We start from the raw sequence: 13,473 nt of genomic DNA, 5'->3' as shown, positions 1-13,473 counted from the left end.
AGAAAACTCCAGCTCACAAAAGACAATTCCCTTTTGTCTCTGCTCTGGCCCCCAAGCAGAGAGAAAAAAAACTCTAACTGCTTTCAGCTTAAAACCTGCTTTCCAACAGCTCAAAGGAAAAAAAATATTTCCTTTTAAAAAATCTGTGCTTCTGGTTCAAAAAATCTCAAAATGAGTTTAAGTTAATCCCACTGCTCTGCCACAGTGTCAAGGTTCCTTCCCCACTCTGAACTCTCAAGTGCAGATGTGGAGACCTGCATGAAAACCCCCCTAAGCTTATTTTTACCAGCTTAGGTTAAAACTTCCCCAAGTTACAAACTATTTTACCTTTTGCCCTTGGACTTTTTCGCTGCCACCACCAAGCGTCTAACAAATATATAATCGGGAAGAGCCCACTTGGAAACGTCTTTTCTGCCAAAATCCTCCCCAAACCCTACACTCCCTTTCCTGGGGAAGGCTTGATAAAAATCCTCACCAATTTGCATAGGTGAACACAGACCGAAACCCTTGGATCTTAAGAACAATGAAAAAGCAATCAGGTTCTTAAAAGAAGAATTTTAACTGAAGAAAAAGAATCACCTCTGTAAAATCAGGAATGTAAATAACTTACAGGGTAATCAGATTCAAAACATAGAGAATCCCTCTAGGCAAAACCTTAAGTTCCAAAAAGACACAAAAACAGGAATATACATTCCATTCAGCACAACTTATTTTCTCAGCCATTTAAACAAAACTGAATCTAACTAGATTGCTTATTAGCCCTTTACAGGAGATCTGACCTGCATTCCTGCTCTGGTCCCGGCAAAAACAACACAGACAGAGAGAATCTATGTCTCTCCCCCCTCCAGCTTTTAAAGTATCTTGTCTCCTGAGGATGAGGTGGACGAGGCTTTCTTCCGGCAACCCGCAGAAGATACTAGATCGCACTCCCTGGTTCTCATGGGCGACTTCAATCACCCTGATATCTGCTGGGAGAGCAATAATAGCAGTGCACAGACAATCCAGGAAGTTTTTGGAAACTGTGGGGGACAATTTCCTGGTGCAAGTGCTGGAGGAACCAACTAGGGGCAGAGCTCTTCTTGACCTGCTGCTCACAAACTGGGAAGAATTAGTAGGGGAAGCAAAAGTGGATGGGAACCTGGGAGGCAGTGACCATGAGATGGTCGAGTTCAGGATCCTGACACAAGGAAGAAAGGAAAGCAGCAGAATACGGACCTTGGACTTCAGAAAAGCAGACTTTGACTCCCTTCGGGAACTGATGGGCAGGATCCCCTGGGAGAATAACATGAGGGGGAAAGGAGTCCAGGAGAGCTGGCTGTATTTTAAAGAATCCTTATTGTGCTTACAGGGACAAACCATCCCGATGTGTAGAAAGAATAGTAAATATGACAGGCGACCAGCTTGACTTAACAGTGAAATCCTTGCTGTTCTTAAACACAAAAAAGAGGCTTACAAGAAGTGGAAGATTGGACAAATGACCAGGGATGAGTATATAAATATTGCTCGGGCATGTAGGAATGAAATCAGGAAGGCTAAATCACACCTGGAGTTGCAGCTAGCGAGGGATGTTAGGAGTAACAAGAAGAGTTTCTTCAGGTATGTTGGCAACAAGAAGAAAGCCAAGGAAAGTGTGGGCCCCTTACTGAATGAGGGAGGCAACCTAGTGACAGAGGATGTGGAAAAAGCTAATGTACTCAATGCTTTTTTTCCTCTGTCTTCACGAACAAGGTCAGCTCCCAGACTGCTGCACTGGGCAGCACAGCATGGGGAGGAGGTGGCCAGCCCTCTGTGAAGGAAGAAGGGTTTCGAGACTATTTAGAAAAACTGGACTTGCACAAGTCCATGGGGCTGGATGCGTTGCAAAGGAATTGGCGGATGTGATTGCAGAGCCATTGGCCATTATCTTTGAAAATGCATGGCGATCCGGGGAAGTCCTGGATGACTGGAAAAAGGTTAACGTAGTGCCCCTCTTTAAAAAAGGGAAGAAGGAGGATCCTGGGAACTACAGGCCGGTCAGCCTGACCTCAATCTCCAGAAAAATCATGGAGCACGTCCTCAAGGAATCAATTCTGAAGCATTTAGACGAGAGGAAAGTGATCAGGAACAGTCAGCATGGATTCACCAAGGGCAAGTCATGCCTGACTAATCTAATTGCCTTTTACGATGAGATAACTGGTTCTGTGGATGAAGGGAAAGCAGTGGACATGTTATTCCTCGACTTTAGCAAAGCTTTTGACACGGTCTCCCACAGTATTCTTGTCAGCAAGTTAAAGAAGTATGGGCTGGATGGATGCACTACAAGGTAGGTAGAAAGTTGGCTAGATTGTCAGGCTCATCAGGTAGCGATCAATGGCTCCATTTCTAGTTGGCAGCCGGTATCTAGCAGAGTGCCCCAAGGGTCAGTCCTGGAGCTGGTTTTGTTCAATATTTTCATTAATGATCTGGAGGATGGTGTGGATTACACCCTCAGCAAGTTTGTGGATAACCCTAAACTAGGAGGAGTGGTAGATTCGCTCGAGGGTAGGGATAGGATACAGAGGGACCTAGACAAATTGGAGGATTTGGTCAAAAGAAATCTGATGAGGTTCAACAAGGACAAGTGCAGAGTTCTGCACTTAGGAGGGAAGAACCCAATGCACCGCTGCAGACTAGGGACCGGATGGCTAGGCAGCAGTTCTGCAGAGAAGGACCTAGGGGTGACAGTGGACGAGAAGCTGGATATGAGTCAGCAGTGTGCCCTTGTTGCCAAGAAGGCCAATGGCATTTTGGGGTGCATAAGTAGGGGCATTGCCAGCAGATCGAGGGACGTGATCGTTCCCCTCTATTCGACATTGGTGAGGCCTCATCTGGAGTACTGTGTCCAGTTTTGGGCCCCATACTACAAGAAAGATGTGGATAAATTGGAGATAGTCCAGCGAAGGGCAACAAAAATGATTAGGGGATCTAAAACACATGAGTTATGAGGAGAGGCTGAGGGAACTGGGATTGTTTAGTCTGCGGAAGAGAAGAATGAGGGGGGATTTGATAGCTGCTTTTAACTACCTGAAAAGTGGATCAAAGGGGATGGATCTAGACTATTCTCAGTCATAGCAGATGACAGGACAAGGAGTAATGGTCTCAAGTTGCAGATGGGGAAATTTAGGTTGGATATTAGGAAAAACTTTTTCACTAGGAGGGTGGTGAAACAGTGGAATGCTTTACCTAGGGAGGTGGTGGAATCCCCTTCCTTAGAAGATTTTAAGGTCAGGCTTGACAAAGCCCTGGCTGGGATGATTTAGTTGGGATTGGTCCTGCTCTGGGCAGGGGGTTGGACTAGATGACCTCCAGAGGTCCCTTCCAACTCTGATGTACTATGATTCTATGATTCCTCATTGGTCATTTTGGTCTGGTGTCAGCGAGGTTATCCTAGCTTCTTAACCCTTTACAGGTGAAAGGGTTTTTCCTCTGGCCAGGTGGGATTTTAAAGGTGTTGACCCTTCCCTTTATATTTATGACAGCTGCCTATTGGGATGTACAATAGCATCTAAGCAGGTTAAGCTCCTCACTCCGACTGAATGACCATGGGACTTAGGCACCGAGCTCATTTCGGAGCATTGATAAATCCCCATAGGTGCCTGTCTCCATCTTTGCAATCCTGGCCCACAGATAACACAGAAGCTGGGCTGGAATCAGGGAATGCTGGGGGAGATCATAGGCCCCATGCTATGTGAGAGTCGGACTGGAGGGACAGAATGGCTCTTCTGCCTTCATCAGCTAGGCATCTCTGCACTTGCTTCTGGGCCTCTGCTGCTGAGCTGTGCAGGGCTCCAGGGAGTGAGTCCCACCCGCCCTTAGGAAATAGACATGAATAAATTACCTTCCAGCAGCATCAGTCCTTTAATGCCAGTGATGCTCAACGCCAGCTACACACAGCTCATCTGCAGAGAGCAACAGGAATGAGTCTAGTTCTGGCAGTGCAGTCTCAAAATGAAGGGGGAAAGAATTCTCAGATGCATGTGCTTTTCGCTTCTAGATTCTGGTACATAGATAGATATTGACCAAAGAATTGTAGTGCTGGATGACTGATTGGATCATGCATTGGGGAAAAAATCCACGAAGATCAGCACAGTAAGTCTGCTTTTTCAATTAACTGGGTTTGGGGATGAACATAGAGGGAAAATTAAGAGGATAAATATGAATTACAATCTGAACTCGTTAAGACTTTTACTCTCAAATTAATCAGATGCCTACTGCTGATTGGAATTTTTTCACCTTTCAGGAAAATTTTGAGTTTTCACTGAAAACCCAAAATCCACCCCCCCCCCGCCTTAGTTTTTGGCAAATGAAAACTTTCTGCTGAAAAGTGGATTTTTTTAATCGAAAAAACAAAAATGTTTGGGTTTTGAGTTTTCGGTTTCTTTAGTGAACAATCCAAAAATGTTTAGAGAAAAGCAGACAGATTCTGAGATTTGTTGTTGTTTAGCTGAAAACCCAGTCTTGATTAAAAAGAACACAGCTGAAAATTTCCAACCAGCCTTAAACTTCAAATAAATTGGAGAACATTAATATTGCCTGATAAACCCTTAATTTCAAACCATTTATTCTATTGCATCTGAGTGATTAGTCTTTCAAAGGGATAGTTGCGAGGAGGTAACAACTGAATAACCAGTAAAGTTGACAGCTCACAGACCCTGTTTTATACAGACTAGCCCCTTTAAACCCTGAGTTAGAGATGAGCCAAGCAGACAACCCCTGTCTATCCTGACCCGTTCAAGGACATATGGGAGCTCACTGCGAATAGAAGTCAGAGCTCCTGTCCTAGCTTCACACTGCTGCTGGCTGAGTATACTCGGTGTCAATGGGTGTGCAGACTTACACATAACGAGACATGGGGCTATGTTTCCACAGGTATTTTGGCACCTAGTGGGACTTTCAGAAGCACCTAGGAGCTTATAACTCGTTGATTTCAAGGGGTGTTGAGGGCCCTGATGCTTTTGAGAATCCCACTAGGTGCATCAATACCTTTAAAAATCTGCCCCACAGCCCCTCTATGAAAGCCCTTACAGTCCTAGTAGAGACAGCAGAGAAATGGAGGGAAGGGAAACTGAGGCAGAAAGAGGGGAAATGACTGGCCCAGTGTCACACAGCAGGTCACTGGCAGAGACAAGAGTAGAGTCCAAGTGTCCTGGCAATCCCTGCACCTCACGCACAGAGTAAACAATACAACACAGTGGTGATGGAGGGATGCTGCTAGTCCATTGTTATACGCCAGCCGAACTGCAGCTGGGAGTTGGTGCCATAAATCAGTTTGGAAGTAGGCAGCTGGCCCTTTAGGCACAGAGCTTGGGGTAGAAAAATCAGAGATGAGCTTCTACTTACAATGCTGTGTGTGTCTACGTGGGAATCAGGCTGTGTTTAACAAGCAAAAATGTGGGCCAAATCCTCATATGGGGTAAAGTAAAGAATTTCCATTGACTTTAAAGGATTTGACTCAATTTACAATAGTGTGATAACATGACGGACTGATTGTCAGAGGTGAGGAGCACTACCAACACCTACTCATTGTAAGTGACGAGTTCTGTGCACCTTTGACATTCATATAATGAGATATTAGAGAGAGAGGAATCAGGGCAATTCCCTCTGTTGCTCTAATCCTGACCATTGCCCTTCTCATTCCCTCTTCAGCCATCACACAGTGTATTGAGAAAGAAAATGTCCAACCAAACCACCATGACCGAATTCCTTCTCCTGGGATTCTCTGATGTTCCAGAACTGCAGATTTTATACTTTGTGGTGTTTCTAGGGCTTTACCTGATATCCCTGCTGGAGAACCTTCTCATCATCACAGCCATAGCCCTCGACCACCACCTTCATACCCCCATGTACTTCTTCCTGATAAATCTGTCCATTCTAGACCTTGGCTCCATCTCTGTCACCATCCCCAAATCCATGGCCAACTCCCTCATGAACACAAGATCAATTTCTTATTCTGGATGTGTTGCCCAAGTCTTTCTCATCTTCTTCTTCGCTTCAGCAGATTTTGCCATACTGACCATCATGGCGTACGACCGATACACTGCCATCTGCCAACCACTGAACTATGAGACAGTGATGAACAGAAGAGCTTGTGTCCAAATGGCAGCCAGTGCCTGGATCAGTGTTCTTCTCTACTCTGCAGTGCACACTGGAAACACCTTTGCAATATCCTTCTGTGGAGACAACATTGTGAAGCAGTTCTTCTGTGAAGTCCCCCAGCTACTCAAGCTCGCTTGCTCTGATTCTGAAATCAGTGAAGTTGGGTTTCTCATCTTTAGTGTGTGCTTAGCCTCAAGCTGCTTTATTTTCATAATTGTGTCGTATGTTCAGATCTTTACCACAGTGCTGAGAATCCCCTCTGAGCAGGGCAGGCGTAAAGCCTTCTCCACCTGCCTCCCTCACCTCATTGTGGTCTCCTTGTTTATTTGCACGGGGACCTTTGCCTACTTGAAACCCACCTCCAGCTCTACCTCAGGTCTGGATCTCGTGGTGGCTGTTCTCTATTCTGTGTTGCCACCAATGATGAATCCGATCATCTACGGCATGAGGAACAAGGAGCTCAAAGGTGCCTTGAGTAAACTGATAGTTTGGAGGTTATTCTCTAAGAATAAAATGTCCTTATTTCTTCTTCAGTAACAATTTCATTCTGTGTTTCTTTATAAATATAATCAGCTGATGACATTATCGCCTGCATGAGAAAATACTGTGCACTCTGTTTATGCAGAATTTGGTATTTACACTAGGAAAAATCCAGACAAACATGACTCCGAAAAATGAAGTTACTATAGGTTTAGACCAATGTAAATAAGATTGGAATCTATCTATCATATGCTGCTACCCATCACCATACTATCTGAGCACTTTGCCCATAAAATCAGTAGCCAAAGCAAAGTCCGTAGTGAGATCTCTGGCTCTTCCTGTTTTGGGGGATAAAATCTCTGATTGAGGTATCAATGCATTTGTTCTTTGTGCTTTTTGTTTGTTTGTTTGTCAGATTTTTAGCATTTTTTTTTTTGGCTTAACTGGTTGGTTGGTGGTTTGTTTTGTTTCTTTGTTCCAGGAAGTTGTGGAGGTGGGAAAGCCTGGGGAGATGGTGAGTGTTTGGTTTGACAGGAATTTCAATGTTTGTCCTCTCTTGGAAGTGCCACTATGTCATCTCTTTGATGGGGTTTTCTGAGCGAGCTGAAGGTTTGCTCCCCACAGTGCAAAAGAGGTTTCTGCTTGGCTGAGTTCCTGATGAAATGATTATGTATCGACTGTTGGGGTATTATTGTATTATTAATGATGTTAGAGAAATAACAATCTGAGGTAGGCATCTTTTCTATTATTTTTACCTATTGAATATGTAAAAACGGTGTCATTCTTGCTATGGTGAAAAGGGTGTTTTGAAGAGAAACTTTTTCCAGAGTTTCCTAAAGAAACCGTGACACAGGATAATGAGGTCAAATTTGTATTCCATGGAAGCCACTAGGGTTTAGCCCATCACTTCAAGGAGATCAGGATTTGGCCTATATACACAAGGCCAATAGCCTATATACACAAGGATTCAGATTTGGCTGACAGCACCCTGAAGAAAGTGAGTGTGACAGAGAGGTCAGGGTCTGATTTCCCAACTCAGCTAGACCAGCACCAATGCAGAGTAGACCCAATGACATCACACGTTTACTACTGATGCGGTTCTGGCTCAAAGTCACTGGGCAGCACTCTGTAGTGACATGAACACTGGTGTAAGCTTCTTGTCTGGGGTCATTTTGTTCTAACCTTGGTGTAAGCGGAAAAGGGCCACCACTTGCACTGATCTGGTGTTCCATACGCCTTCCCGTGTCGATCTACTCACATCCAAACTGAGAAAGGATCTCAGAAGCTGGCCAGTTATTAGTATTAGGATATCATCTTTGTGCATGGTTGTGTACACTACATATATGACAGAGAAAAGCAGAGTATGTGATTAGATAGAGAGACAGACAGACAGGACCATTCCTTGTCCTAACACACAACCTCATTTTGTCATCATGATAAATTTCTATTTGATTGTGAATTATGTTAGCTAGCTAGATAATGAATAATCTATGGAAATTATTGCACAAATTATTGTGCTTCTTTTCCTGTTAACGATTGTCTATGTCCAGATCATGATTTTCTCATAAGGACTCCTTATAAACATTATTTAACAAAGATTTTTATGGCTATCTCTTATTCTAGCTGTTATTTACAAACAGTTCGTCCTAAAATACTCAGTGTTTGACCTTTGAGCTGTTTTGACAGGATACATTTTTAACATGCTCTCTTTTGCTTCTGTGAACAAATGAAAGTATCACACTGGGGATCCTTAAAAATCAAGGAGCCAATCCTCAGATGGTTTACATTGTCATAGCTCCATTGAAGTCAATAGATCTCTGAGAATTTTTACCAGCTGAGGATCTGCTCCAAACACTCATGAGTACGAATTTAAAACTCACTCCCTTTGAATATTCTGTACAAAGACCCTGATTCCACAGCCACTTCAGCACATTCTTAACTTTAATCATATGAGTGGCCCCACTGAAGGTTGAAAGGTAAACTCATGCTGAAGTCCCTGTTGAATACGGGTTAGGGTTATGCCTAGGGCTGAAGGCTAACAACAAATTGATGTCAAACCCTGACACTGTCTCCATTTCTCTCCTTTCCCAGTCAAAGAAAGCCTTACAATTGGTGCATTGGAATTACTCTCCCCTTCTGGGGTCTGAATTATTAACATAAACTAACAATTTTATCTCAAAGCCAGAATCTCTGGGCCTTCTTCTCCAGACTCACCAGTCCATTCCGACTCTTCATCATGAACCTGTCTCTCCTGGACATCCTGCTCACCAGCATGCTCATCACCAAGATGTTGACCAACATGGTGAGCATTTGGAAGACCAGTTCCTTCCCTAGCTTCCATGCAAGTGCCATTGCGTGCATTCACCAAAGCCTCATCCCATTTGCCTAAATGTCACTGTTTCCATGAACGTTTCTATCTGCATTGCTGGAATATTCACATGGGGCCATCAACTCAGCTGAATCACATTCCCTGAAAAAGCAATGTAATTATTCACACGAAAAAGATTTAGCTGTATATACATTCAGTTTTTCCAGTGATACAGAGTAGGAGGTTACTCCAGCTTCTAGCAGAGGTAAATCACAGGGTAGCTCACAAGTACAGTTGGATGGAAAATTTCTGATGAAACAGAGTTTTGTCCAAAAATGCTGATTCATAGAACCCAAAATAATTCACAGAACATCTCAGGTTTGATGAACTTTCAGGGAAGCAAGGTCAGATTGGCAATGGAGCCCTGCCTGCCAAGCTGAGCTGTTAAGAAGCAGGAAGTTTGAAGATCCTGGTTTGGGTTCCCAAGGGCCATGGCTCTAGGGCAGTCTCAGCATGCAGACAGCCCTGGCCCAGAAGCACCAGGGCTTCCAGACTTCCGGCCCAGCTGGCTTCCCAAAATGGCCACTGAGTCTCATAGTCTGGGCAACCAGCTGGCCTGGGAGCCTGGAATCACCTGTTGAGTGAAACTCACATTCTGCTCCTATTAGCAGCCGTGAAACTGACAAGAATGTCAATTTTACTCAGCAGATGCCGGGGTCCTGTGGAGCAAACTTTGTTTCTGAAGCACCATGTGTTGGTGTTTCTAAAACATCCCGCCCAGAGTTTTCAGTTAGAGGGAAATTTTGAAATAGCAACATTTCCCAGGAAGCAGAAATCCCATGTTTTGGCCAGCCCTGCTTTCAAGCTTTGTTTGTTGTTATGTTATGCTGTATATTTCAATAAATATTGACATTCATTCATCACCTATCAGAGCAACCTCCCAGCCAAACAACATTAACATCCCTAGCAGTTAGGCCTCATTGGAAAACATCAAGGTACAGTGTCCCTCCTCTCACCCTAATTTAGACACCAGGGCAACAGTAATCTGTTGAGGCACCTGAATAAACCAATGATGCTTCATTGACACTGGAATTGTCTTCTGAAGCTGAAAACCAAGTCTGTTGACCTTCAGGATGTGCTGCTGGCCTACCTATTCTCCCAAGCTTTCCTTGAGGGCTTGGCTGGGTTGATGGGAAAATTATATGGAAGTTTCACTGGTTGAGGAGGGAGAATGTTAAAGTCAATGAATGGGGAATGATCTCCTGGTCAGTGAAAAGGGAAGAAGTCCAGTTTGGTTAAGGTGAATTGTATGGATTGTGAATAAGGAATAAGGAGGAGGGAAGGTCTGTGATTGTTGTCAAGTGCAGAAGACTATGCGTGATGAAGTGCAAAGAGGTCTATGGCTGGTTCTGCTGGAGAATGTTTTGGTGGGTGAATGGAGGATAATCTTATCATTAGTAGAGGGCAGAGGAGTCTATGGGTGGTGAAGGACTGATTTGCCTGATTAGTGGAGAGCAGAGAGGTCTACAGCTGGTTGAAGGAGAAGAATTTTCTAGTTGATTGATGGGGGAAATTTTGCAGTTGGTTAATGGTGAAAAATTAGTTGGTTAATGGAAGAGTTTTATGCTGAAGGAAGGAGAATGTTACCCAGGATGAATGGGTCAGGATTTGGTGGGCCAAATCAGTGTATTTTGCATATATTCTTACAATACTGGTAAGAGGTCTAGTGTTTGAGCTTTCTTACCAGTCCAAATGAACAAATATTTCTGTCACTTGATTTTACGGCATTTCATATCTGGGAACTTGCAAGGAGTCTCCGGACTTGGAGCTGTGGGTCTTGCGAGGAACAGCACAAATTCAGCTCTTCTGTAAACTGGCAGGGCAATGTTAACTACATTAAGGTTGTGCCCTCTGACACCAGGGCTGGATTTGGCTCACTGAGTGTTACAACACTGGTAGTACCCCATTTCAATAGAGAGGGGAGTCGTTCTTCCACTCTTGCTGGCTTCTTTCAATAATTAGGATTCTGGGACCTGATGTGTCAGTGACTTCAGACACCACACTGATGAATGGAGTAGAGTGAGAGATCATCATTGACAAAGGCTTGCATAGGGAAAGGATCCAGGGCCCCTGTCCTCGTTGTTAGTGTTAGGGGTATTCTGAAGTGAGGCTCCCACAATCACTCCATTTGAAGCTGTTCCACTCTGGATAAATAATTGTTAGTTTTTTCTGATTTCTTTATGGTGGCCTGTATGAAATGCACTGGGGATCTTTGTCCAGTTCCCAGAGGATGTCTCCCCATGACACTAATATCAACATTACTGGCAATAATTTGCACCCTTGTGGTCCATTACTAAGGAAGCATGCAGGGATATGGAGAAGGGAACCTCCTTTTATGTATGAAAAGGGTCCTTCCAGGGCAGTGTAGAGGCACATTTCCAGAGACTGTTGAGTGGGGGAAGATTGTACAGCTGCCATTTGGGCTTCTGTGTGCTCTCTTTTGTTCTACGACTGGAGGAGTGTTAACGGGACACTTCACCTTGAATAGTCCGTTGGAATATGTGCTAACTACTTACGCTAAACTATCTGTTCTACCTCATATTTAGCTGTGACACTGTGGCCTTGTCTACACTACACAGTTTTGTCTACAAAAGGAGGATTGGGCCGAAAGAAACCTGATGAGGTTCAACAAGGACAAGTGCAGAGTTCTGCACTTAGGAAGAAAGAATCCCATGCACCGCTTCAGCTTGGGGACTGACTGGCTAGGCAGCAGTTCTGCAGAAAAGGACCTGGGGATTACAGTGGACGAGAAGCTGGATATGAGTTAGCAGGGTGCCCTTGTTGCCAAGAAGACCAATGGCATATTGGGCTGTATTAGTAGGAGCATTGCCAGCAGATCGAGGGAAGTGATTATTCCCCTCTATTCGGCACTGGTGAGGCCACACCTGGAGTATTGCGTCCAGTTTTGGTCCCCCCACTATAGAATTATGTCAAGGTTCCTTCCCCACTCTGAACTCTAGGGTACAGATATGGGGACCTGCATGAAACCCCCCCTAAGCTTATTCTTACCAGCTTAGGGTAAAAACTTCCCCAAGGTATAAACTTTGCCTTGTCCTTGAACCCTATGCTGCCACCACCAAGCGTGTTAAACAAAGAACAGGGAAAGAGCACGCTTGGAGATGTCTTCCCTCAAAAATATCCCTGCAAGCCCTATACCACCTTTCCTGGGGAAGGCTTGATAAAAATCCTCACCAATTTGTACAGATGAACACAGACCCAAACCCTTCGATCTTAAGAACAATGGAAAAACAATCAGGTTCTTAAAATAAGACTTTTAATTAAAGAAAAAGTAAAAGAATCATCTCTGTAAAAATCAGGATGGTAAATACCTTACAGGGTAATCAGATTCAAAACATAGAGAATCCCTCTAGGCAAAACCTTAAGTTACAAAAAGACACAAAAACAGGAATATACATTCCATTCAACACAGCATATTTTACCTGCCATTAAACAAAAGAAATCTAACACATTTCTAGCTAGATTACTTACTAACTTTTTACAGGAGTTCTGAGCTGCATTCCTGATCTGTTCCCGGCAAAAGCCAAAAGACAGACAGACCCTTTGTCTCCCCACCTCCAGCTTTGAAAGTATCTTGTCTTCTCATTGGTCATTTTGGTCAGGTGCCAGCGAGGTTATCTTAGCTTCTTAACCCTTTACAGGTGAAATGAAGGGTTCATGTTTAGCTATTCCACCTGGAAGCAGGCAGGGCACACCCTGACTGTTTTGTAGAAGCAATGCACACATTGCTCTATCCAAGGACAAGGGCTAGATATGAACCATGAGAACTTGATTGTTGGGACAGCAACTGTGGGAAGCTTTCTTAGCCTGGGCTCAAGGCCTGAGAACCAGGATTGTAGTAGATAAAGGATGGTAAATAAGTATATTAATCAACGTCATACATTCCTTTGTGTATCTTTTTGCGGTAGCAGTGTGTAATGCTTAGGGGGGAGAAATATAATAAAAGGAGAAGGTGGAAGGCGGGGGGGGGGGGCAGAACAGCCCATCTCAGCTGACCAGCCTGCTTGCTTGCATAAAGCTGTGTTCTGTCTCATCATTGAACCGCCAAAGGTGAAAGCGTTTTGCCTCTGGCCAGGAGGGATTTTATAGCACTGTGGACAGAAAGGTGGTTACCCTTCCCATTATATTTATGACAGAAAGGATGTGAACAAACTGGAGAGAGTTCAGCAGAAGGCAACGGAAATGATTTGGGGACTGGGGCGCATGACTTACGAGGACAGGCTGAGGGATCTAGGGTTATTTAGTCTGCAGAAGAGAAGAGTGAGGGGAGATTTGATAGAAGCCTTCAACTACCTGAAGGGGGGTTCCAAAGAGGATGGAGCTAGGCTGTTCTCAGTGGTAGCAGATGACAGAACAAGGAGCAGTGGTCTCAAGTTGCAGTGGGGGAAGTCTAGGTTGGATATTAGGAAACACTATTTCACTAGGAGGGTGGTGAAGCCCTGGAATGGGTTCCCTAGGGAGGTGGTGGAATCTCCATCCTTAGAGATTTTTAA

General features: G+C 44.2%; 1 protein-coding gene across 1 annotated transcript; it reads left to right on the top strand.

Annotated features, from left to right (window-relative positions):
* Positions 1 to 5,691: 5,691 nt before the first annotated feature.
* LOC140897712 (olfactory receptor 14A16-like) lies at positions 5,692 to 6,651 on the top strand. The gene has a single exon (XM_073310658.1). The coding sequence runs from the start codon at positions 5,692 to 5,694 to the stop codon at positions 6,649 to 6,651; it is 960 nt and encodes a 319-aa protein (XP_073166759.1).
* Positions 6,652 to 13,473: the final 6,822 nt, after the last annotated feature.

The sequence above is a fragment of the Lepidochelys kempii genome, chromosome 14, assembly GCF_965140265.1.
Source record: "Lepidochelys kempii isolate rLepKem1 chromosome 14, rLepKem1.hap2, whole genome shotgun sequence".
Taxonomy (NCBI): domain Eukaryota; kingdom Metazoa; phylum Chordata; order Testudines; family Cheloniidae; genus Lepidochelys; species Lepidochelys kempii.
The sequence above is the reverse complement of the archived record's forward strand: the minus strand, read 5'-3'. Positions and strand labels throughout refer to the sequence as shown.